We start from the raw sequence: 16,143 nt of genomic DNA, 5'->3' as shown, positions 1-16,143 counted from the left end.
CCTCTAGAGATTTCAACCCACTGTTCCAACATTTTAAGAATGAAAAATAGGTTGACTCTAAAGTGTTCACTCCAGGGATTTTGTTGTTGTTGTTCTGAGAGTAAATCACCATCTTCATCTTGACTGGCTAAACCAGTGGTTCTCAGTCAAGGGCAATCCCCCCACCTGCCCAACCTGGGGGACATTTGGCAATGTCTAGAGACATTTTTGGTTGTCACAACTTTGACGACCACAGTGCTATTAGCATATAGTAGGTAGAGGTCATAGATATGCTAAATATCTCAAAACACACATGACAACCAAAATAATACACAACGAAGAAAAATTTCAGCCAAAAATGTCAATTGCCAATTTTGAAACCACAGACAATGGAAATACAAGAGAAAACTCATCATCTCCTTTTCCCACTTATGTTTTAATCAATTAATATAAAAATAACCAAGGCCAGACCTTCTCTTAAATAATCAAAAGTGAGTAGAGGCGGCAATTGAAGTTTTTCACCAATGAGTCAAGAAGGAGGAGAGAAGATAGACTTCACACCAGGTAAATCATTCCTGAATGAGTATAAAGCCCCCTGCACCATTATTCTTCTTTGATTTAAACAGGAAAGTTATGTGATTATGCAGTGGTTACAGTCCAGCCTGGACTGCGGAAGTCCTCAGTCTCCACTCACTCACTCCTGAAGGTCAAGGTAAACATCCCAGCATCCTTCTGGTTCATCCCATCAATCTGAGACCCTGAAGTTCATCCCGGCGACCACATCCACCTCACTAGAGGCCACGTGAATGCTTACATGTGGAAGACACGTCACCTTTTCCTAAATCATTTTGCATATAAAAACATTTAATGCCCTCTGATTATTTTTCTTTCTCATAGCAAGAAGCACAAGACTCTGTCCTTCTTGCAGCAGAAAAGAGCTTCACAATAGAGTCAAAAACAAATCACAACCAGACACAGCGTCATATTTCACAGAAAACTGTGTACGTTTGTTCCCCATATAGGACATACTTCAAAAGTACCAAAATAATTTTATCAACCGTCATGTTCCTTCTTCCTGTTAGAAGTAGATGTACTTTTTTCCCCCTCGTGGTACATAAATATCAGAAAAAAGTAGTCTTTGAAATATTTACGTCCGGGAACTTCATGGTTGGTTATCATTTGGGGGGGGGTGTTTAGCTTTGTGTTCAAGGTGTCAGCAGCTTCAGTTTTCATTTTCCCTCCATCCACGTGCATTCTTGCCAAATTTATATACCAGTCTTCGTCCATCCACACGTTCCAGAATTTCTCTTTTGTAGTAATATCTGTAACAAAAGACATTGGGTAAGGGGGCTGGTCTAATTAAGACAGCTGGGGGCTGTCTTAATTAAAGAGTCATGTGGCCTTATCATGTTTGGAGACGTGGAACTCCTAACCTCATGGCTCGGCTGAGTTTTTCGTAGGTCATGCTGCTGTTGTTTTTCTTTTTCCCCCATAGCTGGGCCACAGCCTCTGATTTCAAGAACCTGAAGATGCCCTCAGACCGGTCTTCCCACTTGATTAACCCTGGATTCTTGTCTGGGTTCAGCAGGATGTCGCGGATGAATTCCCATAAGTGAGTCCCTCGCGGATCTGAGGCCAAGTGGAAAAGAAAGAGTTAATTCGCAGCTTGCTGCTGCCGCTGCTGCTAAATCACTTCAGTCGTGTCTGACTCTATGCGACCCCATAGACGGCAGCCCACCAGGCTCCCCCGTCCCTGGGATTCTCCAGGCAAGAACACTAGAGTGAGTTGCCATTTCCTTCTCCAATGCATGAAAGTGAAAAGTGAAAGTGAAGTCGCTCAGTCGTGTCCGACTCTTAGCCACTCCATGGACTGCAGCCTACCAGGCTCCTCTGTCCATGGGATTTTCCAGGCAAGAGTACTGGAGTGGGGTGCCATTGCCTTCTCCAAATTCGCAGCTTAAGTCACAGCAAAGAACAGCTGGAGGAAGCCTAGAGCTGAAACCTCTTCCATCAAGTAAGAGATACTCAATATCTTGCTACCCACCTATGACACCACATCACAGCATCCCCAGTCTTGAGTATTTAAGAATGAACTAACACAATTTTTTAATTTTACAAATCAGAAAGCTGAAGCATGGAGAAATTAACTGACTTGACCAAGGTCACACAGCAAATTAGTGGCAAAGCCAAGACAAAAGAATAGGTCTTACCTAGAGAACAGATTTGTGATTGTCAAGGGGAAGGGGTTGGGGGATGGATGGAGTGGGAGGTTGGGGTTAGCAGATGTAAGCTATTATAGATAAAATGAATAAACAACAAGGTCCTACTCTATGGCACAGGGAACTATATATTCAATATCCTATAAATAAACCATAATGGAAAAAGTATTTTTCAAAAGGATGCAGAGGGAGGGGATATATATATATATATGTATGTATGTATGTATGTATGACTGATTCCCATTGATGTACAGCAGAAACCACCACCATATTATAAAGCAATATGCTCCAGTAAAAAATAAATAAAATAATAAAAAAGAATGTGTGTGTGTGAATATATGTATATGTATAACTGAATCACCTTGCTGTACAGCAGAAATTAACACAACATTGTAAATAAACTTCAATAAAAAAAATTAAAAAATCAGTCCTAGATGACCTAGGCTAGTGGGAGTATCTTCAAAATATGGTTGACAGATTGCTGGGGATTCATTTCAGTTTGTTACTTCCCAGGAGAGCAATGCTCAACCACTTTTATTTATTAATAGAACCTCAACCAATTAGTCAGCTGCAACCCAACAGTTGTGTGTCAGCCAAATGCACAGGGTTCTAGAACTCTTAGGCCTAGAATATATTGCGGTGGGGTCTCACAGGGGTTGAGGGAGTCAATCTGAAAATAAAACAGCAACTGTAATGTCATTAGCAACCAAATTCAATTCTATCCCCATTGGACTTGTAACACACAACTCCCTCCCCAAGCCCCAGTTAGAGAGGCTGTGTTCATTCAGTCCTCCGGGATGACCTGGAATAGCAGATAGCAAAGATGTTCAACCCCTACAATTTCCAGATTATACCACTTTGATCTCTTTCCCCACCAACTCATCACATCTCTGGTATTTCATACACTTTCATAAGATTTTATTATTGGGGGAAATACAGCTCCACAAAAGCACTGCTGACGCTTAAGAATAAACAATATTTCTTGGAACAGTAACTCAACAAAAGAAAGAAGCCAACATTCAGCAAAAGAAAAAAGAATACACCTCAGCTGTTTCTTCCCACCTTCCTCTTCATCCCACCCTTTTTTTTTTTTTTTTTTTCCTGGAGAAAGGGAAATAGCCCACCCCATGCCTGTAAGAAGTTCTCATTCACAGAGGTCTCAGTGCTAGAACAAATAGAACAGAGTGAGGAGGAACTATCCATTGAAACTCTACTTTGAGAAACCACTGCAGAGGGGGCTGCTTGGCCAGCAAGTGATGCCTCTCTTTTCACACCCTTCCCAGTCTGGGGTGAAGAAATGCAGGCAGCAGGCAGAGGCAGTGTTTGCCTTAAAACTGGTGGCCTCCAGTAACCCTCCGCTTGAATGAAAGGAAGGGCCAGGAGGCAACTGAAATCCAGCCAACTTACTGTGTTTTTTGGTGTGGGGCTTTGTTGGGTGGTCTTGCTCCTTTTTCATATCAGGTGACTCTGCTAAAGAGCAAAAAAATGAGAACTGCTTCATTTCTCTATTTCCTACAATTATCATCTTTATTCATCCATTCATTTCACCAGTATTTATTGAGCACCTACTACATGCCTGGCACTGTTCAGGTAGTTGGTCATGACCAAAACAGAGCAGAGATGAGAAGTGCTCCAGAGAAAAAATTTCAGGGTAAGAAAAAAAGAGTAGATGTGTGGGAATGGGAATAATTTGCAGTTAAATATAAGGTGGTCACAGAAGAACTGATAAGGGGACCAGAAGGGTGTGAGGGAGACAGTCACACAGAGAACTTGTGGAAGAGCCTTCTATGCCTGAGAATAGTAAGTTCAAAGACCCTGAGGTTGATGTGCACAGAACAGAAGGAAGCCAGTGTGGCTGTGAGCAAGGGGCAGAGGGGAGCCAGTGATGTTCAGATCACTAAGGCCTTATAGGATATTCTGAGGATTTTAGCTTTTATTCTGTGAGAGATAAGAAGTCATTGAAGGATTTAGGTCATCAGGTTTTTTTTTTTAATGAAATACCAAAATGTAAACATTTAAAACAAAGAAAGATGACTTTTAAGCCAAAGGAGTGCCTTTTTTGGCATGCAAAGTTACATTTTAATCAGCCTGACAAAGGTGCCATTGAGTGGCTTGAGCTCAGCACAGAGGGCCACAGTGGACTGTGGAAACACAAATTAGTTTAACAAATGACTCATTATGGTGACCCTTGAGATTATCAACATGAGAAAATGACAGAGGCAAATTTGTGAAATAAAACTTGTTAAAAAGAAAACTAAATGACTTAGCAGTGTGTGTTTCTGTGTGTGTGCCTGTGTTTCTTTCTGTGTGCCTCTGTGTGTGTGTGTATTTATGTCAGTGGGCATGTCCAGTATCAGGAGAACTAAAGCAGATCTTACCAAAAAGAAAAAAGAATCCCACCATCAAAAATCTGCCGACTTGAATACAGAGCTGATCCTAAGTGGTAGCCAATCCCGATAAGAAATTGGGCCAGTATATCACATCTCTTCTGTGGGCATTACATCAGAGTTCCCTAACTTAGGGTTTGCTGACCCACGTGTGGCTTTGAAGAGCGTTTTAATCAGACCGACACTGCTGGCAAAGGAAAAGGATCCAAGCATTCGAGATTGTCAAGAATGGTCCATTATTTAATAAGGTTTGAACACCATTAGCTCCTAATGAAAATGGTAAAGACTAGCTCTTGTTTCTTTAGCATTTACTATGTACCAGGCACTGTGGTCAGTACTTTACATGAAGCACCTTATGTGATTGACACAATAACGCTATGAGGAAAGTACTAGCAGGATCCAGAAGTTTTACTCATAACCACTATTCTATGCCATTTACAAAGATGGTGCCACATAACATTTCATAAATGCCTTCCCTGACAAGAATCAGGTTCAGTTCTGCAACACTCTAGTCAGTGGGGAGAAGTCATTTCAATTTGATGATTCTGTATTTCCCAACATGCATAGACGCATTCACCTATCTGAGCACCCAGACTGTCACAACTCAGAGCTCCCAGCAGCTTGAAAGTCGTGGTGGGATGGATGAAAGAGTTTTAATAAGATCTGGTTAGAAGAGAAGCCTCTTTTTCTGGTGGTTAAATGCACCGCCACCCTCCACTACCCCCTCCACTCCCTCCCCACTACAACAATGTCAGCAGGAGGGTTTGCACCTGACTCAGATTTCTCTGAAACCTGGAAAAACAAATTCACAGAAAATGCAAGGAGACTCCACTCTCCTTCTCTGTAGGTTTCGCAGTGAGGTTGCAACATCCCATCAGGATGTGACAATATTGCGACAGGTTGGCACCCACCCCGGTTTCCAAGTGATGCATCACTCTGACAGGGCCACGTTGTTCTGCAGACAAAGAGTGGCATTTACCCAGCAGGCCACAAGCAAAGCTTATTTTCAAATGGCATCCAGGAGTGGTGCAGGGCCATTATTTCAGAGCCAGGGTTGAAGTCAGAAAAACCCAAGTGTAAGCGTCTCTCAGCTTATTGGCCTCAATCCTTACTTAGGGGTTGCAAGCACATGTAATGCAAGAATCAATTACTTTGGGAGATTAAAGTACCTTTATGAATAAACTGGAAACCTTGGACCCTCTCCTGCACATATGTGTGTGTACACTCAAGAAATTCTGTAACAATTTCAGGAGTTTGTGGGTCATTTAGCTGTCCATGGATTCCGTATTAAGAATCCCCAGAGCTACACCAAGAGGAAATGTTCTCTTTGAGATGTCAATCTAGACTTCCATCCATCTTAGAGAAGAACCTCAGCCAAAAAAAAGCCCTCAGTAAAAATGTGTCCATCACCGTATGGAAGAATATGCAGCCAAAGGCAAAAAAAACTCGAATTTCTTCCAGCCTCTTCTTCCAGTCACCAGTGCGTGGGGAGCAAGCTGTAGAATCACCGACCTGCCTCAGCACTAAAATCTTTTGATCTGAAACTTCACCTTAATATGATGGCCTCTCCTCCTGGCTCTTCCCCTGGCCCTCAAATAAAAGTCAGAACCTTTGAAGTTAGCCGTGTGGTTAAGTGACTCATCCTTATAAAATAATAGCTTGCTCTGAGGAAGTTGTCCAGCTTGGCTTTCTCCTGATCTGCTTCCAGGCACCTCAGGCCAAGGTCCAGTCCAGACTGGGGCAGCACCAAGGCACAAGCTTATGAAGAGTTCCAGAGCATGACTTCAGCTAAGCTGCTTCGCAAGAAGCAAAGATTAGAATCATTTGCATATGATTCAGCTGTGAGCCATTTCTTTACGGGATATACAAATTTCAGTGTTATAATAGACCATGCCACCCTCGCTCTAGGCTCAGCGAGTCAGTGAATAAACACATCAAGCCTGAGTTGGCATGATTGGCTTGAGGACTATCGGGCAGATCAGGAACACTGGCGGCAGCCATTTTACGAAATGAGCAGATGACAGAGAAATCAAAACACGGCCCGCTTCCCCACCTGTTTATCAGCAAGGGCATCAGTTTATGTGTGGCCTCACCTCAGTGTGGCTTGTAACTTGCATTAAAACACATAAAGATATTTAAGTGCCCTCCATTTCATGGGAGCTGGAAATCTGAAGACGCAGAGGTATGACAGGTCTTTGTGGCAGGGCTAGGGGGTTGCGCCAGGTGGGGAGGGGATTGGGCGGTCCTGGTCCCATTCAGTAGAGACTAAACTATTCTGAAAGGGATTGATCCTTACAAGGCTGTAATTAACTATTCTACCCGGAGGGCTTGTCACCCCAAAGAATTTACCAACCCAGACACTGAATTGATTAAGTGATCATTCTGATAGAGCTCCTGAATGGCTTATCTCTTTTTTCAGTCTGTGTTACAATTTCAGGATAGGAATCTAGGGTAAAGAGATTAAGAATCAATGAAGGGACTTCCCTGGCGGTTCAGTGGTTATGACTCGGTGTTTCCACTGCAGGGAGCGTGGGTTCAATCCCTGGGCAGGGAACTAAGATCCCCACATGCCCGATACCAGAAAAAAAAGAAAGGAAATTTCTTGAACTGAATAAAAGTGAAAATACAACGTATCAACTTTTTTAAAAAAATTAAAATAAAAGAATCAAGGGGCGTGAAGGAGAGTGGATTTATAAAGCTCATTTTAAGAAGGACTATTCAAAAGTAGAATAAGTGAACTCAGAAGGCAGTGAGTTCCCTGTTACCTTCAGAGGATCTACCCCACCCAGGGATCAAATTCATGTCTCCCCTGTCTCCTGCGTTGCAGGTGAATTCTTTATCCCTGAGCCACCAGGGAAGCCCACAAACATGAAAACAGACATTGATCCCTATTGATTCTGAGATTCTAGCAGGTAAGTCAGGATGCAGAAGAGAGCAGGGTAGCCTGGCTGTGAGGGCAGCAGAGCTGTGATTACTGCTTTTGGTTTCCCAGGTGCCTTGAGATCTAACCACCCCTGAGGCTCAGGAAGTGGTTGTTTCAACTTCATTCTCAGTTGGAATCTTCTGCCCTAACCAAACACTCAGGACAAGGGAGGCGATACCTTAGGAAGTGTGGCAGGAAGTCAGAGGGTGACAGGGGTGGTTTCTTCAGCTCTGAAAACCTTAGTCTTCACTGAGTGGCAACAAAATTTTACCCTGACTGGCTCAATTCCCCCAGAATGGCAAATCCACTGCAGAACGTTTCCAGTGTTTGATCTAGTTCCCTAATTTCAGCAAATATTTAGAGTGACACATAATGCGGGGGGAGGGGAAGGTCAAAAAATGAATTGGCCTTCGCTCTTCACCTCAATTCCAGAAGCATTTACCCTGGCTCCCAGCCCTGTCTCATTCAAGGGGCTTTAACTGAACAAAACCTCAAACCGAAAGCTTTCGTTTTTTCAGTTCTCAAAAACACACTCAACAAAAGCCAAAAAAAAAAAACAGGAGAGAGAGAGAGAGAAGGGGTTGTTGTTTGACTCTTGCCTTTCACAAACACTCTTTTTAAATCTCAGTTCTGAAGCTGCCCCAAATTAAGTTCCAGGAAAAGATAGAGTCACTTGTAATAGGTCTAAGCTCTATCTTACAGAGCCAGAGCCCCAAGTTCGCAATGAGATCAAGAGTTGGCATGAAACCATCTCTTCACCTTCCCAGCGTGCTCATTCCTACCAATGGACCTATTTGTAAGTGGGTGAAGAGGAATAATCTGAAAGCCCCTCTCCCAGACTCCCAACAGGCCAACCTCTCACTCAGTGTGACTTTGACTGAGTCATGGATAGCCTCTAGACACATCCAATCTTGAACACAGCTAATATGAACATAACTCATAACGTGCAGGTGGTCTGACTAATTAGAGTCCTGATGAGCCTTCAAGCACAGACTTTAAAACTGACCCATGATTCCCAAGGTTCTAGAAGTTTTCAGCAGCTGTACCTTCAACCCAGAGACCATCTTCCTAAGTTCACTGACCTCTGGATTCCAGTGTGAGACATTCTTTTCCTAAAGCCAAAGACAGCTTGTTGAAAATTAAATAGAGACTTCTCCCCTAATATACCCACTTATTAATAATTTTATCAGATAATTTCACAAAAGCAAGTTTTTATTGAAAAGAGTTTTTCTTGTCACAAGAGAGTGACACAGGAGGAAAATACTTATCCTAGAGTCATCTTTGCTGATCATTTTCAGTAGATAAATATGGACTCAAAAGCAGTTCTTTTATAAACCTTTCCCAGACCTTCACTGGGAAGGACTCCAGCAAAGCTGGAAATGTAGAGCATTGGTAATTCTCGTTAATTCTCAGTAAGCACTTGTATGAGGTATACTCACCCTTGGGTGTCAGGACAACTTACCAATGGGAAGGTGACCAGTGTTTGTCATGGAGATCTGGGCCCGGCAGAAAGTTTTGCTGTCCAGCAAATCTGTGGCAGTGAAAACATAAGGGACATTAAGATCCCCCTCCTTACAACATAAAATTTTGGCTTTTAGAAAAACAGAATCAGAATGTAAAGGGGGTCTTAAGTGTTGGGGAGTTAGTTACCTACTGTGCTACCATAGTTGGTGTCGTATAAATAGTTTTCTTCTTTCCAGGTGTTCATGATGGAAGGGTCTACAAAGGACAGAAAATGGAAATGTCAGCAGTCACCTTCCCCAGGTGGGGAGTTTGCCTTTTCTTACTCACTGTTCATTATCAAAAAGGTGTGGGACAAGAAGGTGGTTTTCAGAGAAAAGAGATCAGATTCTACTTCAGTCACATGTTGATTTACGATAATGTTAGCCCAGTTTTTCTTCCAGCGCCCTGGGGGAGATGGACTTTGTTACAGCCTCATCCAGGTGTTCTACACCTGTTGCATTTTGAGGGACATGAGAGCAGTTGCAACAGTGGGATCCTATCCTAGACCAGTGCTTTCCTGGGGATGTTTCCAGTCTGCACTTGGGGGTGGGGGAGTTCAGGGGCCTGGCATTGTCATACATTCTACTGTACCGTCACCAGAATACTTTTATACTAGTTTAAAAAAATGGTAAGGACAAATAGTTTCATGATGAATGAGCATCTTTTCCTAGTAATATCTTCCTGGGAGAATTAATTATGTTTCTTTCATAAAAAGTCTTCTCAGTCTTATCATAGAATCTTTATTGCTAAAATCCAGAGTGAAACTCTTCTTAAGTTGGGTAACAGCTCCCTCCCTCCAGGACATCTCCAATAGTCTTAAGGGGTGGACATAAAATTTTCAAAATAAAGCTGAAGAGAAGAAGAGGAGATTGTAACTGAATCAGATAAACAGCTTTTAAGAGTAGAACCTCATTAGAATGGATAAAGAAGATGCAGTACATATATACAATGGAATATTACTCAGCCATTAAAAAGAATGAAACAGTGCCACTTGCAGCAACAGAGATGGTCCTAGAGAGTGTCATACTGAGTGAAGCAAGTCAGACAGAGAAGGAGAAATATTGTATGATATCCCTTATATGTAGAATTTGAAATGAACTTACAAAACAGAGACTCACAAACTTAGAAAATGAACTTATGGTTGCCAAGAGTGGATGGGATAGTTAGAGAGTTTGGGATGGTCATGTACACACTGCTATATTTAAAATGGATAGTTAACAAGGGCTTATTGTATAGCACATGGAACTCTGCTCAATGTTACTTTGCAGCCTGGATGGGAGTAGGGTCTGGGAGAGAAGGGACTCATGTGTATGTATGGCTGAGTCCCTTAACTGTCCACCTGAAACTATCACATTGTTCATCAGCTGTATCCCAATACCAAATAAAAAGTTAAAAAAAAAAGAGTAGGGCCTCATTGTCTCATCTTGGAAAAGAAGTTCTTTCTTTCTTCAGAGTGCTGGGTAAGCACATCTCTTGACTCTTTAGATTTCAGACTCAAAGGAAACTCCCCTCCACCTACCCCAGAAGTAGCCCAACTCCTACACCACCCCCACATCTGGGCTGATCTCCAACAGAAGATCTCTTTTTTCCTGGCTGGCCAAGAGCTGAGCGATCTGGCAGGAGCCGTCACTTCATCCCCACCAGGAACTTCCTGCTCTCCCCTCCTCACAGATGGAGATGCCCTCAGCTCCCTCCTGCCCAGTGTCTGAATTTCAGGGCTGGGGTGGTAAGCCACTGGCCGAGTTTCATTTTGTTTTTATAGCATAAACGGTATAAAACCTGACTCACTGGCTAAGTCCTCTTGTTTACGACATGGGGATTTAGCTGGTATTTGAACTAATAGCTACGTGCTTGGGCACCCCAAGCCCAATCTCTCGGGGTTACACCCTGTCTCCTCGTTGGGTTACCTCGTACATCTGTTGTTGTCTCTGAAAACAAACTGAACCAAAAGAGGTTTGGGGGTGTTGGCCCCTATATGAGCCTCCTCTCCCCTCCTCCCGGGGTGGACCTTCTTCCCCACCCTTCAGCTCAGCTTTCCTGAACTGGCAACACAAGAATGTCTGGATGGTCGAGGAGGAATTGTCAAGTACCTGGGACCTCTCCGGTACCACCGCCTGGCTCTTCCACTGGGGCTATCTGTCTGGTCAATAGTGGGGGTTAGAGGTGAGGGGGCACCATTCTCTTGGTTAAGTTCTATTCCTGCCTCTAAGGCAGTCAGGCCCATAAAGCACAAACCATCTGGGTAACTCAATCCCTAGTCTCTCAGGGGGAAGGGCAGGGCTGGTAAACCTAATTAACATGCTTAGCAGCTATTGTTTTTTCTTTAATAATGGTAGACCAGCCCCCTTATACAAGAGTAAATAACTGCATGGGGCCAGTTTCTGCCCCTAGTGACTCACAAATCACCCCAGGTCAAATTCTGTCCTTGGTGACTGGCACGCAAGCCTCAGGGAGGCCTGCGGCAGACTCTGTGGTTGGCCCATGTGGCCTGCATTCTTGCTGATGTGGGCATGGGGAGAGACCCTGGAGCAGGGGCAGCTCCTGTGGACTTGGGGGGACTTGCAGAGTTCTCCCTTGACTAAGAGGTCATAAAAGGGCAATATGCCAGGAAACTCTGATTGATACGAGGCTCTGGGGCACAACTTCTAGAGGCAGTTACTGTTCTCTGCAGGTCCCCTGGGAGGGAGATGAGGAGACAGAAAGTCCCCAGGAGAGAGAATTCAGGACAGAGAGAGGAGGGATGATGAGGCAGAAAGAGAACAAAATGAATGTAACAGCTTTGGGACCACAGACTCTACTTGGAGCTCAGAACAGCAGCCTTTGTCTGAAAGCGCTCTTAAGGCAGGAGTCAGTTCCACAGCTGCTTTGGATATCCCTACAGAAACTCCAAGGCCCCCAGTCTCTCCCCAAGTCCAGTCTCTTGGGGTAACACCTTCTCTCCTCGCTGGGTCACCTCGTACACCTGTTGTTCTGTCGTAGAGTAACTACAACACCAGTCCGGAGCTTCCTCCTCTTTATGAAACACACTCCCTTCCAAAGGAGAAGGGGGAGAGGAGATACTGATGCTTCCTCTTCTCTCCTCTTGCTTCTCCTGACTCGGCCAAGTCCAACCCCCTGACTCTCTGCAGTGAGGAGGATGCCCGCTTTGACTCTGCATTTTCCTGGGCTCCTGGATCAGAGCCTGGATGCTCCCCCTGACCAACCACGGGAAGCGGAGACGTGTGGGAGGATTTAGACTCACCACCAGTCTAGAAGTCAGAAACAGTTGGCAGTCATGGTCCCAAGGACAAGGAATGAGATTCATGGCAGGGTGGGTGGCCCGTTGGAGACAGCCAGGGAAGAGGCATCCCTGAATTTCCTGCCAAAATACCGGCTCCATCCTGCTCCCACACCCTCCCTCACACTCCCTCCCAACTTGTGTTCCCCAGGCCTTTGCTTCCCATGTTGGCTCCCTTCATCTACCACAACTCACCGGTTTGTTCAGTTTTGACAATGACATTGTGCGTGGACTGGAACAGGTCACTGCTGCACTGGCCTGTGAAGGACAGATTGGGAAAGTCAGAGCGGGTCCACACGGAGCCAAAATGTGTTGCTTGGCTAAGGATGAAGCTGGCTTCATGGAAGAGTTTCTGCCAAGCCCACTGCCTGATCATTATCCTTTGCTTCTGAGAGGGGGCTTCTCTCTCTGCATCTGTAATCTCAAGCCTGGGGTCCTTGGCCCAGAAAATCAGTAGCTGGGGCACCCACCTCTTATTTGGCCTTGCAAAGAGAAGACATCCAGTATAAGGGAACTAGAACTTTAGATGTTAGAAGACCAGTTTCTCCACTAACAGCTGCAAGTCACTTCAGCTTTCTTGGTCTTGGTTTCCTCAACTGTAAATTTAGGGGATTAAACTAGATAAAGTCATTAGATGGCCTCTAAGGTACTTTCCCATACTAAGATTTGACACAACATGCAAACAAAAACACAAAGCCATCTTAATTCTTTTTTGATCTTAAATGTAACCCCTTTTGGTTACATCCAATCTGTGAGATGCATCTGGGTATGTGCAGTGATTCTTCTCTTATGTGTGCCTTACAACTTCTCTTCAGATGTATCATATATAAAAGCACATGCATGCATGTGTGCAAAAGTAGCTTCAGCTATATCAGAAAGGAGGAGACTTGTAAATGGCTGCTGTTCACCATATGGAATTTCCATATGAATGAGATACATGAATTTCTATTATCCCCGAAAGCCGGCTTGCCAGCTCTCTGGCACCTGTATTCAGGTGCTGTTAAGGAACATAGAATTCATGCAAGACTGAAAACAGCACACAGGAAGCCTCCTATTAAATGTATCCTGACACAGCCCTATGGATTGTAGCCCACCAGGCTCCTCTGTCCATGGGATTCTCCAGGCAAGAATACTGGAGTGGGTTGCCATTTCCTCCTCCAGGGGATCTTCCTGATGCAGGGATCGAACCCGTGTCTCTAATGTCTCCTGCATTGGCAGGTGGGTTCTTTACCACTAGCGCCACTTGGAAAGCCCCATTAAAGCACATATATACATGCAAATTCATTTTGTATGTTTGTCCTCCCCAGCCAGATTACAAATATCTCAGGAGCAGAGGTCACGCTTTAACGTCTCTGACCTTCAGTTTTCCCAGATGAAAACTTCCCCTATCAAATGGGAGAGATGTTTATTTTCTCATAAGGTCACCAAATGAATCCATTTACTTGGAGTCCTTGTATAAATAAATACTCAATAAATGTAAGTTAGTAGAATGTCTACAATAAGGCAAACGACAAAAACAAAGGTGAGAAATCTGGCCAGGAGGCAGTCAGAGGCACCGGCAGTATGCAGTGGGACCAGACAAGTTATGGGAGGCCACAGATGGAAGGCCAGAGCTGGGAAGTCAAGGGTGACCACATCCCCTCCCATGCCTCCCTGTCTTAAGCTTCAATCAGAGCAAAGCTTTAAAGGAGTGGATTTAATTGGAGGTGGGGAGGTAAATATTTTTAATTCTTCAAGTATAAGTCTGCTCTTTCTGAAGACTCCTGGGCGTTATTTTTAGAGCCTTGTTTAGTTTGGTTCTAGTGAAAGAAAAATGAGCAACCACCTCTGAGGTGGGCGGGAAGCAGGGAGTGCCCCAGAGCTGAATGAGGTCATCTCGAACGGCCACCACTGCTGCCAGCTCAGCAGCCAGACATTGGGTCTCTTCAGTGTTGATGGCAGCTGTCGGGATCTGAATCTGGTTCATAGCCCTGGAGCTCATGCTTCCCACAGCCCCACCTCCACGTCCAAATACAGGTTCTGCTTGGATAGACGTGCCCATACCAAAGTAGACAGGCCAGCCCACTATTCATATGTATCACTGCTTCCCAAAAGGGTTCTCAGAGGAGCTAGTTTTTAAAATAACCATTATCAGAAGAACTTTAGGCCCATGTCAAGGGCATTCTGCAAGATAGTTGTCTCCCCTACCAAGCCTTCCAAGCCAGTGTAGCATGCATGCGTGTGTGAACCAACTATCACTGATGGATAGCCTTTGAATGCTTCCTGTCTATGTGCTGGGTGAGGCATCAGAAGAGCCATCTGGGGCTCTAGGATAGCCCCAATCCCAGAAGTCACTGCAGAAACATCCCAAACCCGTCCAGACCATTAGTTCTAACCATTTTTTTGACTTAGGACCTTTTAAGAATCTATTGTAATAACATAAGCTTTCTCTCCTCCCCCAAAATAAACTAGATCTAATTTCACCTATTTTTTTTTACCATACTTGTGTCCCATTGTAAGAACCTAAGTATAGAAATATTTTTTAAAATAGCCATGGCGATCTTAACCACCAATTGACTGGGAATGAAACAATCAAACCCCGTTTGTAAGAGAAAGAAGTGGTTTTCTGAGAGTACCAAACATTATGTGAATACCCAGCTAACCCTTATCTCCTTGGGAATTAACCATAAGGAGAGAATTACATTACCCTAGATTTGTATGGGATTTGGCACATGTTGTACCCTAGGCTTCAAGCCTGTCCCATCTCACCTCCCTTCTACTTCTCTTTCTCGGGAAACAATAATTTGGAGGCGAGACCATCTTCAGATGTCCCTAAACAGGAACCCTGCCAGTCGTGGAGTCTCTGCCCTTCCCAGCTGACTCCCAGCAGGGAAGAGAGAGTGAAAGAGAGTCACCATTCCACTTGAGATGCTGCAGGTTGCTGTAAAGAAGCTGCCCCGCCGTCCCCGCTGCCCGGGTGAACTCCTGCAGACTCATGCTGCAGAGGTGCTCGCCATTGATATCAAACTCCTGGAAAGGGATGCAGCTGGCGTCCAGCTGGTTGGTGTCCAGGAGGTGCTGGAGCCACTCCCACACCTGGTACTTGGTCCAGTACTGAGGATGGATTTCATGCCACTGGCCTCCAAAAAACCCACTGGAAACTGCAAAAGAGGAGGCAGCCCTGTGAGTGACCTGTGTTTGTTTCCGAGCATGATTCCAGACAGGAAGGTGCACCGCCAGAAGTTACAGGGATCGCAGCCGACGTTTGCATGCATCAGCAGAGGTTGGATGGGCTTTGGAGAGGAGGCTCTGGGAAATGCAATTCCTTCCCTAGTTGTGGTGGGAGCCAGTCATTCAGCCTCCCTACATCTTCCTGTTGTTACTCGTATACTTACCCCTGGGCTCTGGATAAGGACACAAGACATGAAAAGCTTAGAGATCATGAGCTTCTTCCCCATCTCCCACAGAATACCATGAAAGCTAATGCACTGCTACAGTTTCAGCAACGTATTGGCTTCCTGTCCACACCCACATAGTTCACGTGGCTTTGTTCCCTCTCTCTCTCACACACGCCATATATACACACATACCCCCAATTCAGACCATTTTCAACCAGAAGCCTGAGACTCGGGTTCTCTTCTTTATGATGCCTTTGTTTTCCCCAGAGTGGTCCAGATGATTCATCTGCTCGATGTGCTGATGCCCCCCTGCCCAGTACTGGTTATTACAACCACTATGACATCACTTCCCTACCCAGTTACCTTCAGCAACTTTCCTTTATCTACTGAAATTAGGTCCAAAACTTCCAAGCCAGGTACTGAGGCTCTTCACTGTTCCTCAAGTGACCTTTTGTCTTTTTTCTATATTGTCCTTTAG

At 44.6% G+C, this 16,143-nt stretch overlaps 1 protein-coding gene across 7 annotated transcripts in view; it reads right to left on the bottom strand.

Annotated features, from left to right (window-relative positions):
- Positions 1-959: 959 nt before the first annotated feature.
- EHF (ETS homologous factor) overlaps positions 960-16,143 on the bottom strand; it is a 130,549-nt gene continuing 115,365 nt past the window's right edge. For 5 of the 7 annotated variants that reach the window (XM_081546005.1, XM_081546007.1, XM_081546006.1 and 2 more), the window contains 7 exons: positions 15,183-15,428; positions 12,484-12,546; positions 9,159-9,227; positions 8,971-9,039; positions 3,606-3,668; positions 1,413-1,608; positions 960-1,301 (listed from right to left, as the gene is read on the bottom strand). In XM_081546005.1, coding sequence (XP_081402131.1) covers positions 1,202-1,301; positions 1,413-1,608; positions 3,606-3,668; positions 8,971-9,039; positions 9,159-9,227; positions 12,484-12,546; positions 15,183-15,428 — 806 coding nt within the window. In that variant the 3' untranslated portion in view covers positions 960-1,201. Of the gene's footprint in view, positions 1,302-1,412; positions 1,609-3,605; positions 3,669-8,970; positions 9,040-9,158; positions 9,228-12,483; positions 12,547-15,182; positions 15,672-15,857; positions 15,936-16,143 lie in introns of those variants that run through there. The other 2 variants (XM_081546011.1, XM_081546009.1) reach the window with 2 other exon arrangements.

This window comes from Giraffa tippelskirchi, chromosome 11 (assembly GCF_054371585.1).
Source record: "Giraffa tippelskirchi isolate mGirTip1 chromosome 11, T2T-mGirTip1v1.2.pri, whole genome shotgun sequence".
Taxonomy (NCBI): Eukaryota; Metazoa; Chordata; class Mammalia; order Artiodactyla; family Giraffidae; genus Giraffa; species Giraffa tippelskirchi.
Note: the sequence above shows the minus strand (reverse complement) of the source record. Positions and strands in the feature narration are given on the sequence as shown.